At 43.5% G+C, this 19,679-nt stretch overlaps 1 protein-coding gene across 2 annotated transcripts; it reads right to left on the bottom strand.

Annotated features, from left to right (window-relative positions):
• Positions 1-916: 916 nt before the first annotated feature.
• slc22a17 (solute carrier family 22 member 17) lies at positions 917-18,672 on the bottom strand. Of its 2 annotated transcripts, none has more exons than XM_079490128.1 (10): positions 18,107-18,672; positions 15,635-16,136; positions 12,013-12,116; positions 9,803-9,957; positions 9,012-9,177; positions 8,200-8,324; positions 7,880-7,985; positions 6,813-7,036; positions 3,764-3,875; positions 917-3,300 (listed from the first exon to the last, which is right to left on the bottom strand). In XM_079490128.1, exons 2-10 carry the CDS (start codon positions 16,109-16,111, stop codon positions 3,024-3,026), a joined length of 1,746 nt encoding a protein of 581 aa, XP_079346254.1. In that variant the 5' UTR covers positions 16,112-16,136; positions 18,107-18,672; the 3' UTR covers positions 917-3,023. The 2 variants fall into 2 exon arrangements, with proteins under 2 accessions (XP_079346254.1, XP_079346253.1); XM_079490127.1 differs by having other exon boundaries at positions 15,635-16,165.
• Positions 18,673-19,679: the final 1,007 nt, after the last annotated feature.

Raw genomic sequence — 19,679 nt, forward strand, 5'->3', positions numbered from 1 at the left:
CTCCAGGAGGCTCCATTCAGCAGCTGTGCCTGGTAGGAGAGCTCACAGGCAAGGAGAGCTCACAGGCAAGGAGAGCTCACAGGCAAGAAGGAAAAGTGCAGAACATGGTAGCTTGTTTGTTATTATTATCTATAAACTATAGGCAAGAAATTGGCCATGCAGTTGCTCAATCTTGATTCATCTACACATTTGGGAGATTAAAACTTTGTAGTAAATATTCAGTAGTTTTCCATACAGTGTGTACAGTATGCGCAGTCCACGCCTATTTCAGACCACAGCACGTTTTCTGGTTGGCTGCCACTCTATCTCGTCACAATGCAGTAGCGACAACGTTTCACTTTTATCCACTCTCTGCGTCCTGCCAGAGTGGGAGTAGCTGCCGGTCCGCGCAATAGACAAGGCATTTGAAAACAATGTTTTCATTTTAAGTGAAATGTGTCTGCTGGTGTGAATTCAGTGTTCCACATACTGTAATATTATCATGCAATCGGTATCTGGGTGAGCAATCTAATCACGCACAGTTAAGCATTACCCCTATGAATCTCGTTATCTGCTTTCTGTCTTTATTACGAGATCTAAATAGTATTTGGCTCTGTGTTAACGATATTTAAAGGCCCCCCAATGTGTGATAAAAATTGGGGGCATTGATTTATGCCATATGTTTGGCAAAACAGGTCCACCTGAAAATGTAGGACATTAATGATAGAAAATCTGAATGGAATGTGTAAAATCTGACTGATACATCTTGATTACATGACTCCAGAGATTATGTGTACCGATTTGTGTGAGCTGGAGGAGTCGCAGCAAAAAGTGTTTTTGGAAGAAAATGCAAAATTTAGACAATTAATCTAGCCAGGCACAAATGGATGGGGTCTAAATGGTGAGTTGCAATCATAATCCAAAGAAATTGGAACAATTGGGCATGACGGTTCTTCCTTTATAATAATTATTACTGGGAGTGTGTGTGCAAAGTTTCACATCAATTGGTCCATCGGTGCTTAGCTGTTCACAGTCCCACCAACAGACAGGACACGGACAAAAACATCATCTCCAGGCTTTGGCCGTCCTGCCTGGCGGAGATATTGGTTACAAGAAAGTGTATAAAAATCACATCAGCTTCAAGCATGGTCTGGTACTGTAGGTCTAATCACAATGCATACCATATCCACCATCCAGTGGGGTCATAATAACGTAACATCTGGAGACAGATTGCATGTTAATACCAGGTGTAAATGGGGCCTATCATACCCTCATTCATGGTGGCTAATCATAGGGCCCTGTCTCTATCAATAACCACTCAATTGACTCCTGTTAAGTTTGTAAATAGCACGTACACCAAATCCTGAAAAAATAAAGAGGCATTTGGTTTGGTAAGTCACAATTTCTACTACATTAAGTCCACTAACTCATCTAGTCTCTCCCAGTGGAGATTGGTCTTCTAGTAATGGATCTATAAGCTTCTCAGTAGATACACAAATGCAAGACTTTTTCTGCTTGGGATTAGCAGAAAGGAATGTTGTGGCAGTCAATATTCTCTCTCCAGATTGCTTTCTATCTGCTATTGCAACCACCAATCACTCAATTAAATACGTTAAACTGTGAGGTCTCTAGTTATTTATTTCTATCCGTTTGTTAAACAGATAGGGCCTCTAGTTATAGGCAGGTCTGTCAGACCAGACAATTATACTTAATTATGACATAAATAGGACATAAATAATGCTAGCTCCAGGCCAGATTTAGTAACTGAACATATTGCGCATGAACACTTTAGCACGTTTCAAGGCTATTCTGTGTTTTGTTGTTTTTTGCTCCTTTAATTGTGAGCACTACTGAATTAACAGAGCGTTCAATAATTGCAAAATGTAAGAATATAATCAAACATCTACAAATTCAAACAATGTCCTGTGTGTTCTCTAGAAAGATACATTGTAAGTACTCTGTCATGTCAACCTTGCACCATACACTAAGTACTCTGTCATGTCAACCTTGCACCATACACTTGCACTTAATTCGTACTTCATCATACTGTATGACAATGTTGCCCAAAGAACATCAGTAATTTTCTGTGAGCGACCCTGTCATACAATGAAGTATAATTTAGGCTTTACACAACCGATCCCCTTAGAAGTTAACAAAACTAAGTTTAAGGTATTTATTTACAATACAAACTCCCACTCAAATAAACCCTAAGTCTCTGTGCATGTCTTCTTCTAGAGGTATCTGTCACATAATGTGTCCTGTTTTAACAGAGGGCGTATGGAGCAGACATGGATCAAATACTACTTGAAAATAACTCTAGTGTTTGCGTTAAATCTCTTGGACTACCAGAGGGTTGGGGTTTACCACACTGTGAGCTGAGCTTACTTTCCCATGCTTGCTGTGCTTTCATTCTCTAAACTTTCTCGCAATCAATTAATTGCTCTCTGTGTTGGAAGCACAAGCCTCTAGGCACTTCGAACGAGCAAAGAAAATCACTAGGTTTTCATATTTAACCCATGTTTGGTCTGCTCTGCTGTGTAGTAAGCAGCTGGTGTCTATCAAACGGATAGACTGGGGCCAGCAGGACAGGGTGCAGCAATGCTGGTGTTTTGCATGTCTCTAAGTGTGTGTGTGTGGGCACCACCTGATCCTGATGAGACGATGTGACGCGTCACTGCACTTGTAGTGCACGTTTGAACGACAAAATGGAAACCTATGATGTCAAATGGTGGACAATCAAGCAACCCTGGTGCGTTAGGAGTTACTGGAAGATGATAATGCTCAGAAAAGCTGTGTGTTGTCACCTTGGTTCTTTTGTCTCTATCTACACAACCAGTCACAGAGCCGACGGTTTTTCCTCCTCTCCCTCTCCCTCTCCCTCTGCCCACCTTTCTTTAGGTCTGCTTCGTCTCTCCATCAATCTGTGTTTCTGAATCTCGGCTGCATGGACATGAATAGTGCTGGCTGTGCGGCAGGTCCACAAGGTTAGGGGAGTGACATCATAATGACGCAGACCGCAGCCTTTTTTTAGGTCGCCGGGTCCTTTAGGTCTCTGGGTTGGGTGTGGCCAGCAGCGGCACGTGGTCCCGCCTCCGCCGGCCCAGCGGGGGGCGTCGGTACTGCTCCCCGTCGACCAGCGTCTGGGGCAGCGGCTTCCTCTTGCTCTCTGGGAGCAGCAGGATGGAGAGAACGGCCAGCAGGGCCAGGGACGAGTAGACCACGTGGTGCAGGAAGTAGCCATAGTGGTTCCTCAGATCCATGATGGGAGAGCTGAGGCGTCCGACGCATCCCAGGGCCAGCACCACCCCTACACCACTGCCCCTGGAAAGACGGAGGCATTCACATCAGTTTCTAGGACATGTACTGTACTTATATATGACAGAATGATGACTCATTGTGTAACATTACAACAGAAGCACTGAAACGGTTCAAGGCTGCAAAGTGGATGTCCGCCTCCCCCCACTTCCATTTCATCTATGCAGCCACGTAAATATGTCACGTAAATATGCTCATCGATAAGTTGCTCCTTAGTGGAAATGGACATTTTCCTGAATGGAAATGAGGAACGATGATAATGCTCCTGCCTTCCAGACACATAAGACATTACCAATGAAGATTGATGGATACCTCTCCTGCCCCTCCCCCCACAATGTCCTGCATTTTCCATGTTTTTCCGATTCCTTTTGCTAAGTTGCGCTTCCTTTTTCTACACAAAATGTTAACCCCACCGTACCAGCAAAAATGTGAAAGAAGTAAAAGGCAGGCTGTACAGGTGTCATGTTACCTGACAATGGTGGGCATGATCTCAGCGGTGAAGAGGATGCAGAGGGAGGCGGTAGCCTGCGAGGAGAAAAGGCCCATGACGGAGAACACTGTGATGGCTGCTTCGCTTAGATCTAGAGAGGGGAGGAAGGCAGCACAGTAAAGGTTAAATGGTTAAGGTTAAAGTGACCCATCTCACGCTCGGGAATCATTTGTAGTTGATCTAACCCCTAATCCAACATCCAATTGGATCTTTGGTATGACCTGGCCAAGGATCGAACCTCGACCTCCCAGTTTCAGGGCAGACACTCTAACCACAAGGCCACTGAGCTGGTTTCAATAAGCCTTATTGAAACTCTGTAGTATGACGGTGTTGCTTGGAGAAAAAAAAAATCTACAAGCTAAGAACACATTGACATGACGTGTCGTTAGCTTGTAGATCCGTTATTTCTGGCAAACGACACCCTCGTAAATTCCCATATGACACATTGACAGTATGTATTTGTATATACTTTATTTCATGTCATCATGATCACCTTGACCTTAGTAATCATTTATAAACAAGGTAAAATAATGACTACAGTTCATACAGCAGCATCTTACCTCTGCCTACAGTTAATGTCAACACAACAGTCTTTGGTTCTGTATTAAAGTTTACTACCTGGCAGGCTTTGACTTTACTGCCACTGCAGTCTGCAGTGCCCTATATAAAGTGGGGTGTCATACCCCGTTTCAGCCACAAGAGGGACTCTGAGACACATGCAACAACAGGGCTTCAGGGTAGAGGTAGACTAGAAGGTTAATTATTGGCAGAAGCTTGCCTTTTTCTGGTGGGGTGGGAGAATGACCACTCATTCCCTGAGCAAGGCACTTAAATGTAGTGTTAAATAGCTCTATACTATGATGGTACTTAATGCTAGACTAACTGTTTTCTTCAGTAACAGGAGTCTCCTTGTCTCTCCAGCTCACTGGTAAACAGAAAATACATTTTCAGGTTGGGAAACTAATTTTATCCAATCAGGACAGGAGAGAGAACTCACACGGGATACAGGATAAACGAATGAAATTGGAAGTGATAACACATTTAAATGAGCAGACAAATTTGGAACTGTAACCACTATCAAATTTAAGCTGATAAATGGGTACTCTCTCCTTATTGGCTGACAATTTGCAACACACCTGAAAATGAATTGTTGATTTAAGAGCTGGGGAGACAGGGAGACCCCTGACTGTTACGGAAACAAACACTCTATAGAGGGTATGCGCGTGACATCATCGTCATACCCGGAAGTTATGCAGGAACACCTACTGAGAGGCAAAAAACTACTTTCTGGCCTAGTAAATAAAGGCTGGACTAGATTATGCTGATAACGGTTTCAACAACGTGTTTGAAGAAAGAACAAAAGAAACCCAAAGGGAATCATGTGTTTCCGTCAACAGAATTCACACCCATTTTCTTAGCCACATGAACTCTGGTGTCCATGGGCCTGCTACCTCATAACAGGCAAACATTTGGCAAAAAATTGCCGATCTACAGGCTATTTGGGGCAAAGAGATTCGGTGTAGCGGGGGGAAAAGGAGGGTCCAAGTACAGGCCCCGGATACAGTCTACTGTAGGGTTTAATGGTTAGAGGCATTTAACATGAATACAGCTTATACTACATAATCCACTGTTAAATCAGAGATTTGAAAAACATTTGTCGTTACATTAATGTAGCTGAATTACTCAACAGTGTCATATACTGAGAGCATAAAGCCAGTACGGTGAATGTATACAAAACCATTAATTAATAGCAATAGGCTATTTTTTTGCCAAATGTTAATTTATTTATGCTGAATGTCCGGCATATTACGACATACCCAGAATAGGGATGCTATGGTTCAAGTAGGGTTGTAGTACTCAGTAATGGGTATCAGTCTCAAGAACACAATTTTATGGCCTCGGTCTGACTGTCTCGTAAGACACTCAAACTTATAGCATTGGAGAAATGAGCAGAAATACTATCCTGAGTCTAAGAAATGTACTGCCAATATAAAAGCGCTATTTTGGTTTTGGTTCATTCTCAGATGTATTATTGAATAAATTACATACCTTCTTGAACGATTACTTAATTATTTGTGTAATTTTGGCATACAAATACATTTCAAATAGATGTGTGTTTGTTTTAGTTCTACAACTGTGTGTCCATTGCACACTGTGTAGCCTAATGCAGATGGTGTAGGTAATTCATTTAAACCTACTTTTGAATACAGACCGTTATATAGGCCTAATCATAGTAGGAGCAGTAAAGTGTTACCTAATTCTGAGTTTTTCAAAAGTCAGTCAAGTATAATTGCAGTGTTTCAGATCTAGTTTTGCTCATTCTGAACACCGAAGGTAAATTAAAGCTATTATCAGCTTCATGTCAACAAACTCAGTTTGCAGAATATTCTGTTAGAGTGAGCATTAATGATAAAATCGTAGACCAAACAAACAAATTGTTGAGTAATCTTTTTGAGGTCAACAATGTAATTCTGTGGCCCTTTGTCCTTACAGGACCCTGGAGTTAAAGTTAACCTCCACGATACCGAATTCCAACATACACACACAGACAGACGGACACTTATGACACTTATAACTAGCCTCATCATCCACCATCTGTTGTCAAAGCCACCAGGCTTCCACAATTACTAAGAGGGGTTCATTTGAGGCGATCCGACCACCTATATATATCCTAGTCCAGTGGTTCCCAAAGTGGGGTCCGGGGACCCCCAGGGGTCCTTGAGAGAGTTTCAGGGGGTCCCCAGCTAAATGATAATTTGTACACTCTCAGAGTTCAATTAACGGCCATTAAATGCCATTAAATGGGGCGCCTAATTCAGGTCAAACCTGGAGTCCTTGAAATGAAAATGGTTGAAAATCACTGCTAGAGCCGTAAAAAATCTTCTCTTATGGGGGTTTTTGGCATACATTTTCTAATGGGGGTCCGCGGGGTAATGAGTGTCAATTTGGGGGTCCTTGACATGAAACAGTTTGAAAACCATTGTCCTATAGTCTAGTCGGAGCAAATTGCCTGCATCTTTGGACCTACACTCCATCAGCCCCAGGAGGATCAGCGACGCCAGGCCCGTCATAGTCATGCCGAGGAGCAGGATGCCACGGCGACCGCACCTGTCCACAGTCACCCACAGCAGCAGCCAGGCGCAGCCCCCCGCGCAGACCGACAGCAGGTACGTCCAATAGAAGCCGGGTGCTTGGCCTCTGACGTCACCGCGGAACGAGCTGTAACAGTGACTGATGCCATGGGAGATGAACCTGAGGGAGAGAGAGTAACTTGTTGTAACTTAAGCAAAGGAAATGAAAAGGGAAGTCAGAACATGTCATCACTGTCGGGGCGGAAACCTTGTATGTCCAAAACCGTTAGTTTTAAGGAAATGGCAAAAAGAACCTGTGTTCCAATGGATCCAATATAGTTATTATTTAGTGATAAGCTCTTGTAAATACCTTTCCTTGGTTAAATATTTATTACCACAGACAGACTTGACTGCTTTCAACGAAGGGGGGTATTCATTTACAAAACTGTTTAAATATAGTGATACAAATATAGTGATACAAGTTTACTGCGTGACAGCAATAATATCTACAGTATACTGTATATCCATAGTATCCTCCAGGAATTAATGTATGCATGTGCTTGTCTGTGCACACACACACACACACACACACACACACACACACACACACACACACACACACACACACACACACACACACACACACATACACACACACACACACACACACACACACACACACACACACACACACACACACACACACACGACGGGTGTATTACTGAGGGACAAAAGAAGTGCACGTGTTTGAAGTCGATCGGATGAGTGAACCACCCCGCTCCCAATGGGCATGCATATCTTGCGAACCATTCTTCCGATCGACCTTTGGCGCGTATATTGCTGAAGATCTATGGTGGTAGTGCAGTGTCAAGTGTGCATTTGATCTGCGGCCTCAAAACAGGACACTGGCGAAACTGCAGTAGGTTCCGTGTCTGTGCAGGAAGTGTGACTCGAGGGCAGAGGGGCGCCTACTCCTCGGCAATGTTGCAGAATAAATGTCAGCGCTCCTGGTGTGGTGACTTACGAGGTAAAGCCAAGCACACAAATGTTCTTCCAGATGTTCCTGCTATGAAAGAGCTCGGGGTAGGACAGGTGTGGACGAGAGGATGAGGCCGGCTCTGAATCCAGCTCTGCAAGTAAGGAAAACAGGACAAATGTTTCCTCAAACAAGGTTTTGCCATTTTTGTTTCAGGTTATTGGCTTTGGAAAGGCTGGCAATAATAACCTTTCATAACTCTAGCGATAAAGTAACAGGCGGATAGACATTATCAAAGGAAACTTTTCTTAAAACAAGAGCAAAGACACCCGACACCCCCACACACACACACACACCTCAATACATACCAGTGAAGCTTTCGTCATCCCGTATGTCTCTGTTGGAATTCCTTCTCTCGCTGAAAGAGTTCATGTCCACAGATCTCTCAGACAGCAGGAGCCAACGTGGAGACTCTGGAAACACCCCTGGAATACTGCAGGAATGGAACCACAAAACACAGGTACGAATCACTGCTCTATGTCTGGGAGCCTTTACATTAGTTTAGTTACCGTATTAGGGGAGGGGAAAAAATCCCAGATTTTGGATTACACTTTTCCACCTTTTCCAATAACACCCGTCACAATTCATGGGGACGGGATGTGTAAACATCAGGTTTCTTTCTTTGTAAATCCAATCTTATTGAACTCATGAGATCTCTCAATTAAAGCCACTACAACATTTTAATTTGTAGTTGATTTGTTAACTAATCTTGCAACAGGTCTTGCATGAACAGCGGACCTTAAACAAAGTAGTAATGCATTCTGACACAAGCTAAGGCTGGCTGTGACGGGAGGGGATTGCAATCGATACGATCCAACAAAGCTCTCAGCAAGTCAGTTTGCATCTGAGCACTTTAATCAAATGCTCATCAACTTCCTGCATTCTCTTGTCCTCTCCTGTTTGTCCGTGTACAGACGCACGCACGCACGCACGCACGCACGCACGCACGCACGCACGCACGCACGCACGCACGCACGCACGCACGCACGCACGCACACACACACACACACACACGCACATCCCGATACACGTTTTGTACAAGTCACAACACACACACACACACACACACACACACACACACACACACACACACACACACACACACCAGACAGTTTCCTACCTGTAGCTGAGGAAGAGTGTGAGTGGGGCAGCCCCGGTACCCAGCACTCCCCTCCAGGACTGACAGCCAAGCGCCACGGGCAACAGCAGCAGCTCCCCGGCCACAGTCACCAAACCAGCCAGCATGGTCACCAACATCCTCAGAGACGGGTCACACAGCTCCAAACCTAACAGTCACACACAGAGCGGCAACGGACAAGCACAATCAATGTCAGTGTGGCAGAGTATTTCAATAGATGTAGTAGCATCTCCCGTGTGTGTCAGTTACACGTTACACCAAGTGAGGAAATGGTACTGTTAAATGTTCCTTTAATTTAGAACTAGCCACCAGCCAGATGCTAAGAATCCTCAAGCCATGGTGGCAACTTGGTTTCAGGACCTGGTCAAAAATATCACAACCTTGTGTTAATTAGCCCTTCACTAAGTCCCTCCCCAACCCATCCTTGTCCAATAGGCACGTTAGCAGCGAAGAAAGCTTGACCTGCATAGCAACCGTTGCTAAACTATTTAGATTGGCATTGGACAATCGCTTTTTGGGGTGGGATTTAGTGAAGGGCTAATTCTCTTCACTCTCGTTTGGCAGGCACAGCATCATGTGTTTGAGAAGTGAGTGCAAAGATAATCCGCCATAATCCATTTCAGTCCCTCTGAGGTTTTTGAGTTAAAATCACTTCAAGTAGAATCATTGTGTCGCAATTACACCTCTTTGTTTTTTCTCATCTCATCCATTACAACTACTCCACAAAACTAGACAAAAACTAAAATAAACTTGGTTGATTCAAAGTTACTCACGGGTGATATACAGAGAAAGGTAGGCTCCAGCACTCGCAGCAGCCAGGCAGAAGCGCATTGCAATGAAGACGGAGGGCTTAGGAGAGACGCAAACCAGCACCCCAAACACCACAGACAGAGTCAGGGAGATGAGCAGGGCCTTGGACCGACCGAGCCTAACGGAGAGGAGAACAGAGAAAGTCACACATTAGATTCATGTCAAAGCTCTAATATAATTCAATACTATAGTACTTAAGACTTTCATTAGTATATGTTAATATACTATTACTAATGGATAGACACATTTCCAACAAGACCTTTAACAAAATCGGTTCTATGTAAAAAGCAAGTATGTCAATGTATGGAGAGAAGATTGTGATGATTTATAACATTTACCATAATTTGTCATGAGCGATTTGTCAATTTGTCAAACTCGCACTTGTTTTTTACATACACAAAATAATCTCTGAAGATTTATTGTGTTTTATATCCTTTTGACAGATATGTTCAAATATATGTTCATGACAAATATAAATCCTGTTCTTTGCTGTAAATAAACTCAAGCTGTATTTTCCACACAGACTGTGTGTGAAATGATCCTTCAAGGAGCTGAGGTGATAACACACAGCTGGAGGACAGCACTGCAGTCATTTCCATTTCTTCCCTTGAACGTTCCCCTGCCATATTCACTAGTCTTAGCAAACAGATTGAGCCCAATTGATCTGCAAATTAATGAGCGTTGTTAGTTAATTCAATTGACGTCTTTCGACTTGGACTTTTCTCCAAAAACTGTTTTTCCCGGCGCTACCCTTGGCTGGATTACGCATGCTGCGCATGGAGTTAGCCCTCGCAACAACTGTCCACGCAAAGGTAAACAGGATGCCATAGTCTTGCATACGCTAGTACATTATTTACTGGCTTTGTACCTTGTACGCCACGTTTGTCCTTGCAAAAGTTGTCATCTGATAAAGCCTATTTGACACTATAAAGCTCTTGAAAGCAACACCAATAAAATTCTTGCAGGGGCGGTAGCAGTTCCTCTAGTCTAGGCAGTGTGGTCTATACCAGCTATTGATTAGAAGAAACAACACTGGCAGCCACAATAAATCTATGACTGACTTAATCTGAGGAACTAAAGCTATACAGTTTCTGATACTGTAGATGTGTGTATGCATTTGTGTTGTTCATTGTGACATATGTCATGTGTGTGTGTGTACACTACGTTAGAGAACAAGACAATGGCGGAACTTGGTCATTTCATTAGAGCAGCTCGATGCAAACTAACTTGCTGCCTTGTGTTGATCCTTCAGGATGTAGTGTAGGGGGTGGAGGATGGAGGGGGAGTACAAGGGATTTCTATAAATAGGTTTTTATTATTATTTTCAATTAATTCAGTTTTCATATTGACACAGCGACTTGACACCAAACAACCATGTGTGATGTCCCCCTGACAACCAATCTATGACCAATAAATCCACAGCATATCCGTTCACTGTCCGTGGAACATGTTCACCTGACCATCCCCTCTGGCTATTGGATCCGGGAGATGGTAAGCGAATTTCATGCACTCATATTTCATGTTTATTTTTTTACGTTGATTGACAAATGGCCCAAAGTGAGAGTAATCATTTACACACAGTTTATTGAAAAGAACCCCCATCTGATGAGCTTGTCAACACTCGGAAGTCTGAAATGCTAGTTTTAAATTCTGGTCAGAGCAGATGAATAATTCATTCAGCAGTTTGTATTAGTAGTAGTAGCAGGTTTCACATAATACACAAATGTAGGCTTCTAAAAAAAAATGTAATTCATATTTATTGATGTAATCCACATTTTAATGCTACTCATAATGTATGTAATGTTTTCATATTTTGTCAAGGTGCGCTGTCAAGATGTTGTCATATTGAGCGCGTGTTATACATTAAGTGTGCTGTCCCACTTAAAAAATACACAGGATAGATGAAGATACACATGTTCATATACAAACTGCAGTTGTGTTGGTACGTCTTTCACCTCACCTCTGTGTTTTCCACAACCAACCACAAATACGTGTACCCAAACTGACAACAGCGTTAAGCTTCTTGTGTTGCATATACAGAGACGTTCCCACCGCTAATGGCCACGTCTCGTACCCAGCTGATCCTCTCCACCACAATTTACTCAAGTACCCATGGGAAAAACGCGCCTTCGCGTGTGTGAGTACAGTATGTGTGTATGTGTGTTACAGTTACCTGTCGGCAGTGTAACCAAGACCCAGACAACCAGTGAGGAGCCCAAGGATGAAACAGACTTCCTCCACAGGGACCAACCAGTACTGACCACACACCAGGTCCCACTGCACAGAAGGAGAGGAATAGATTATTCTTTTTTAGAGAGGGGGGGGCGGTTCAATACATTTATTGTTAGAACATCAGTCAGCCGATGTCCGTCAGGAACAGTGACACAGAGGAACTGTAAAAGACACAAATGGATAGCTGTACACATGGATGAATCATGCATGATTAAGTTGAACAGTGAAAATGAGGAGGAGGAGTTTGTTGGGTAGCAGTCCGCAGTGAACTGTGCAACTGTGTGCTTCTGGGGGTTTAGTTGCTTTGGCAGCTTGCATGACTCCATGGTTTCCATGAATGCATTTATTCAGTGTTTATATAATAAGAACACCTGCAGCCTCAAAATATATGTGAGGCTCGGGTTTACTTGAAACCTACAGCCAGTCCTTGTATCTCAAAACTGAAAACACTGACAGCAAAGCCAGAAGCCCCTCAAAACCCAAAATTAAATACCGGTAATAAGAACACCTGCAGCCTCAAAATATATGTGAGGCTCGGGTTTACTTGAAACCTACAGCCAGTCCTTGTATCTCAAAACACTGTCAGCAAAGCCAGCAGCCCCTCAAAACCCAAAATGAAATACGGTAGACTCAAATGTGGTTCGTCCAGATAAGTTCTTTGGCTTGAGAGAATCAGTTTTCAGGGGCACTCTGGTAGCTCATCTTGTTAAAGACATGTTTTACATAATCATAGTGATGTCATAGTATTATCAGTGATTGTATGGCCATCTTATGAAAGCAGATACTGACAGGTACTGTACACAAGAGTAGCTACAGTACAGGGGAAATATTTATTTTCTCATCTGAAGAGAAATTCTGCATTTGCCCTCAGATAAGAGGGCTTTTTATCAAATTAAGCCAAGCCACTGATTTGGATCAACAGCTGAGCTCTGCTAACATGCTGATGACCGCTGAAAGCAAAGTGATTTTAATGATGCAGGGAGGACTCAAGTGCCCTTTCTGAGTACAGACTGGGGGCTGATGGGAACAATGCCTCATGTAATTGGTGCCCATGCATATAGACACATGAAAGCCTGTCAAACACATCACACACACTCATTCTATTGCAGGGCCATGGACATAGCGCAACGCGTGTTCTGAGCTAGTAGTCTGGCAAATGGACAGCACAGTTGCCCATACAGGCCATACGGGTGGTGTGTGTGCGACAATAGTGGAGCAAAAAATGCATCCAAACAAGTTCATAAACTACCCAGACTGGTTTTGTGAGTGAGTACAATAAGCACCATAAGGCATATTAGAGCACCATTTGGACAGCTTGAAATTCTGTCTGTCGACTCAACTGTACACTTATTTACACTTGAACCTTTAACTACGCAAACTCACATATTATTATAAAATATATATAAAGTTTGTGTTTAAGATTGTTTGGAATAATATTATTTTCATGGCATTTTTATTTTTAAATAATATACAGTGTGCCGACTACTCTGACAATCCTATACAGTCATGAAATGGATTCACAAATACAGTGGAGGAAGTATAATGCTTAGCTCGTTGATCATTGATCAGAGATGTTCGTCAGAGTACGCGTCTGGCTAAGTGACACATTATTATTGATCAGTGGTAGAGGCGACTGGTCAGCTAACTTCCTGCTTTGCTGCTTGGGAGACTGCAGACTCAGCAAATGGGCAGTACAGGATTGGATTGTCACGACGACTTGAGTAATACTCGCTGAGCTAAAACTGAGCTGGGGCCTGGGTATGTTTGTCGCCGTGTCTTTGTCTCCGTCTGTTCAGTCGGTCAGTCAGTTTCAATTTCTGTCTGTAGGTCTCTCTCAGCTTCCTAAGAGCGGCATTTCTCTATTTCGGTCTTTGTGTCTCTGTCTCATTTTACTTTGAGTGGAAACTGTGGGATGGAAGAAACTGAGACACTATGTGCAGACACACCAAAATACATCTGCACAGCCTCCCTAAAAAGTGTTTATATTCACTTAACCACAGTGGGGTGGAGGATTAGTGGAGACCAAATGTAGTCAAGGACTGGGTGTGGTTCTGGCATCAGTATGCAATGAATTCACACACGTTCAGCCCATAGAGGCAAAACTCTGACTACAAGGCTGGGTGGAGTGGGCAAATCTCCTGCTGAAGCCATTAGTCATAGCTAATCATTAGTGTCAGAGTACACCTTAAGGAATCTGTGATTTTTGGTGTTACATGCATGTTAATGCATGATACGTCTCTATTAAACCCTAACAGGGACACGTCTTATTACAGATTATAAATTAGGCTTTACTGCCAGGGAGCTTCTCATTTTGTGCCTATGTTACATGATCTGTGTATCCTACTGTATCATTCCTGATCTGGTATCACCACAGTTCATCAAAGAACCTGTGGGGAAACATGGACGTACTGTTCTGCACTGCACAGGGGGGCAAGGGCATTTCAATCAACACGATCATGTTGGGAAGAGATTCAGGCCCTTCCTGAAGTGAGGAATCTGAGAATCGGGAACCCTCATCAATGAAGAAACAGGATACTGTACACTGTGTACTGTACAGGATACTAGTCTACACTGTTAGTCTAAAATGCCCACTTTTATATGGAGTACAATTATCAATACATTTTGTTAAAATTTCATCCTGTGGAAAGTTTCACTCTCCCTTTGTTTAGTGGGATTAGGTCTGAGGCCTGCACTACACCAGCAGCATGAACAAATCCAAAGCCGTACTTTTTCTGGAAACGTTCCAAATTGATCTAATACAGTTATTATTTAGTCACAAGCTCTTGTTAATACTATTTATTGGTTAAGTACTTATAAAACCGTCAGACTCAACCACTTACAATCTGGTGTCCCTATTTATAAGTGAAAACTTTCAAAACAAATTCTACAAGCTTTTTTCTACCTTCAGCGACACTGTTATATAACGAAATATAACATAAGCCATTCATGTATGAGGAAAGAAACATAAAAAATATGAAATACTGAAATACAAGCTTTCTGCCCGACAAGGACGATATATGAACATAGTACAGTGTATTGTCGCTGGGACTTTAGAAACTAAAGAAACAAAATCGCTGCTTACAATAGGAGTCTCTCAACACAACTTAACACTTAATAGGCTATTTCACCAAACACATAACATCCTGTATTCAACATGACTTGTCCCACTGTATCTAACTTGCCTTCTATTTTGAAAAAATAACAAACATGAGCTGGTGATCAGAAGAACGTTCCAGATACTAATCTCATATCTGGGCAAATAAAGTGACTGAATAACACTCCCTGTCCCTCCTTGGCATCTGCTGCTGACATTTCCGTGAGGAGCAAAAGATCCCAATGAACTACTCAATCACCAATAGAACCAACAGCTGCCAATTATGTTTAACTGTACAGAAATGTTGAATAAAATAAATGAAAACAAAACAAAAAGCAAAAACCTTCACAGGAAAAATTAAGAGAGTAAATGTTTTAAAGGCATAATCCATATGTAGACAAAGTGCTTGCTAGTTGCTAGTTTGCTACATATGCTGCTCAAGCTCAACATCATGTCTGAAGACCGTTACCTCGGTGACGATATTGTTCCTCAGGCCTTCGGTGACATTGTAGTCCCAGCCGGCCTCACAGTCCACCACGGCAGACTGGCTCCCGTTGGCGTACTGCTTGCACTGAGACAACCTCCAGCTGTCCCCGGGCCTCTCCCCCTTCTCCCAGGGCAGCGAGGCATTCAGAACCTGGGGGGTAGGGGTCGGACCCGGCAGGTGGCAGTGGTGGGGCGGGGACAGTGTGATGAGGGGGTCCGAGGACAGAAGGAACGCCAGGAAGAGGTTGGGCAGGATGGACAGAGCGATCAGCACCTTCTGCTTCTTCCTGCCCAGGGCCAACACCATCACCTCTCCCGTGGGAGGCAATGACGGTGGAGCGGGTAGCGAGGAAGCGGAGGGCGCCGGGGAGGAGGGAGTCGGGGAGGACGGGAGGGATGGGGGGGGTGCTGGGCAAGGGGATGGGGAGACCAGAGGGGGCGAGTCCGGTGATGTCATCATAAGGGTGTGGTAGTGGTGGTCACTCCTGTCACAGAGGGAGGGAGATATGGAACTCTGACAGAAAAGAAAAATATATACAGTATATTGTTTTATTTATTTTTTTAAGCCGATAATACTACAACTCAAACACTTGAGAACACTACATTCCAGCCTTCATATCATTTTAAATGAAGATGAAACTTCTTGAGATGCTTAGTGCCTTAAATGAATCACTGAAATGTGTGTGTATACCTGACGATAACCACTCACGTGCACTCAGTCAAACATTTCCCAGTACAGGTATAATGCATGAGAGCCGAACCATTCTGGCTTAGCAGGTTTTTATATCAGATCATGATCATGTGTATTATTACTTGACGGTTATCTTGTTCAGTAGGCTGCAGTACATTACTCTATCTGCTTGGCATGTGGTTTGCAGAATTTCAGATATGTGAAATGCTTTCTCACAGCAGCAGGTGTGCCATGCAATTGGTGTGTGTGCCTAGCCTGGCGCAGCCAGACTTCATCTGCCTGCAGCGCAGTGGTATATTAGTATCGCAACACCAGGCTAGTGCGTGCCATCATCTGCCATGCAATTCCATGACTAACTTGCGCAGTTAGATTCCAGGGACTGAACATACTACCGGAATTGTTATTAAAAAGACCTCTTCACCCATTTCCAACCCATCTTCATCTAATTAGTACTCACTGATGCTCCTTACAAGACGGCATTTATTAGTCTGTGTCTCAGAGGAGGGCTGTGTTGTACAGTTCAGAAACCAGTGACATCACATCATCACTGGGCAGGTTTAGTAGTTAGTTAGGCAGGTTTGGTCATTCCAAGAACATTTTCAACTTTTGTTATTTTCTTAAAGACTTCTATTTCAGCATTCTAACTTACCAGCAAGATAAAGGCTGTAGTTTCTATTAACTTGGAATCTCTCCCTGTCAATGATGTCATTGGTTGGCAGGTTTGTGAACTGTCACACCACAACCACAACCCACCAATGAAACACAGAGTGAGTGGACAGAAACTGTGCCATCTTACAATGAGCATTAATGAGGACCAAAATTATATGAATATACAAAATGGCCTTTAATAGCACCTTGACAGTCATTTGTGCCCATAACAAACAGACCAGTGTCAAATAGCTCTTTAGGACTTCTAGATGGCAACAAAGCATGTTATGTCTATTTTATTAACTTCATAACATTCAATATGATGGTAGCTAACTTGTGTTATTTGAAATGATAGTTGGATCAAAGGCTACTTTAAAAGAGCATGTTATTAAATCATTAGTATGGTATGCTGCATGATAACAAAAACGTCAGGATTCATGGGCTGACTTATCTTTGTTGTGTAGGCTATAGCCTATACACAGTACAGTACACACCCCATGCCATGCGGCCCATCATGTTGAACACACTGTGCTTTATACCTATCGGGCCATATGTGCACATCGTGCTGCTATGGCAGCCAGAGTGTGTTGTGTGTGTGTTCCATGCAGAGGCCCAGGAAGTCTGCAAAAGGAATTCCACAGGGTTACGTAAGAGAATTCACACCGAGGGGGAAAGTAAGTGCGTGGAGGGAATAGAGAGTCTGACAGACTGACAGACTGAATGCCCTCGTTCGTTATATTAGTGTAAGTATTAATAAGATGACAGCTGTGTGTGTGTGTGTGTGTGTGTGTGTGTGTGTGTGTGTGTGTGTGTGTGTGTGTGTGTGTGTGTGTGTGTGTGTGTGTGTGTGTGTGTGTCAAATAAAGTGATGATGACGTGAATATAAACAATAATAACAAGCATGGGTTCTGGGTTGGTGTCGTCTTCTGACAGACGCGCGCCAGTGCGCCACCTGCACCGGACACACATCAGGCGATCGGGGATTTTGGACAGGACACAATGTTGCTGTGCATGAAAGGAGAGAGAGAGAGAGATAGAGAGAGAGAGAGAGATAGAGAGAGAGAGCGAGAGAGAGAGCGAGAGGTGTCGTGGTTGGTTGTTGTCAGTGTCACTTACCCCCGTCAAAGACCGCTCTATGTGTGATGATGGGATCTCTCGTTGTCACCCTCAAAAGGTCCAAAACATCGCGGAGGGAGGACCAAGAGATGACCGTAGTTTCAAATGCAAATGCACTGCATTTGCCTTCACCCTGTCTGTCTGTCTGTCTGTCTGTAGCTATGCGTCTCCTTTCCAGTCGACCGTGTCTGTCTCTTAATATTCCAGTGACATATCCTGACTGTGAGAAGAAGTGGTGTGTTCTGTAGTGCCACCGCCAGTACCACCACCAGTGATGCCGTGCGTGGAGACACAGCAAGGACACACACAGCCAGGAGACGGAGCCTTTTATTCCACTTTGGGGATGATGATGCGATGCGATCCGACGCGTAGCCTAGGCTACAAAAGACTGGATGCTCGGACTGTTGGTGCTTTTTGGTCCCAAGTTTATGTCTGCCGACATTACACGAAATAATTAAATAATAACATCATCTTAAAGGGGAAAGGCGCGTCGTCGTCGACTCGTCGGTTGCTAGAGCCACATTTGGAACAAAGACGGCTGGGTGGAAACCAAACCTGCATTGGCAGAAGCCTGAGAGAGCGAGAGCGAGAGCGAGAGAGAGAGAGAGAGAGAGAGAGAGAGAGAGAGAGAGAGAGAGAGAGAGAGAGAGAGAGAGAGAGAGAGAGAGGGAGGGGGCGGCGGGGGGGGGGGTGTATAAAAACCGACGATCCTGCTCGTGGAAAATCGTCTGAATTCGGATAAGGAGACGTCCCCTTTTTGTACTGCTGCTGCACCTTAGCCTAGTGACTCGACGTTAGCTGCACCTGGGGCTCTCTGTCACATGGTGGCGCCATAAATCATCGACCCAGTCTCTTCTGACTCAAGACTGAAAGTCAAGAGGGCAGTAGTTTTCAAACATTTTAATTTCAAGGACCAAGGCTCCAAAATTGGACATGTCCAGAAATGACCCAAACAGCTTCCACCAACAGTTAAGTGCAGTAGCGTTATTTACAGCAAAGGCCGTATGTAACAAATCAAAATAAGACTTTACAAAAACATAGAAACCAAAAATACCTGACAGCAAAATAAACTAAATAAAACAACCTAGGAATTTAAGAAACTATTAAACAGTCTACCCTGGCTTAGACAAGGGCCCTGGCAGATCTCCTGAATCACTGCCCTTGCAGCCTCCCTCTTAAGGGAGTGAACCCTACCACATGGTATGAAATCAATTAACAGTCAATTAACCCAGCTATACATTCCCACTTGATGTTTTGCGCAATGTGTTTATATTTTGTGCAATGTGTAATGTATATGTAACCCACAGTGTTACGGGCCTCTCTACACACCCTTGGACTCTGCGTTGTGTTTCTAGTATTATGATCTGGGGTGTTGTGCGGAGAGAAGGGACACTGGACACAGCGGTTCTGGATCGTGGTTGAGACCGGTTCATTTATTTGCTGATTCAGTTCACAGGTTCTGCTGCTGGTAATGGCTGTAGTAGGTGATTCCACTCTTTTCACATAGAAGGAAAAACACCATAAATATATGTCCTAATACTAAATAACATCAACCACATAAAATACCCATTGG

The sequence above is a fragment of the Electrona antarctica genome, assembly GCF_951216825.1.
Source record: "Electrona antarctica genome assembly, chromosome: 20".
In the NCBI taxonomy this organism is placed as follows: Eukaryota; Metazoa; Chordata; class Actinopteri; order Myctophiformes; family Myctophidae; genus Electrona; species Electrona antarctica.

What these genes read in the sequence shown, in the direction of transcription:
- slc22a17 (XM_079490128.1), bottom strand. Translation starts at nt 16,111, where the DNA reads ATGATGACATCACCGGACTCGCCCCCTCTGGTCTCCCCATCCCCTTGC. An exon ending in GGATGACGAAAGCTTCACTG is followed by an intron (nt 7,986 to 8,199) that starts GTATGTATTGAG and finishes CCTTACTTGCAG; the next exon opens with AGCTGGATTCAGAGCCGGCC. An exon ending in ATCATGCCCACCATTGTCAG is followed by an intron (nt 3,301 to 3,763) that starts GTAACATGACAC and finishes CCGTCTTTCCAG; the next exon opens with GGGCAGTGGTGTAGGGGTGG.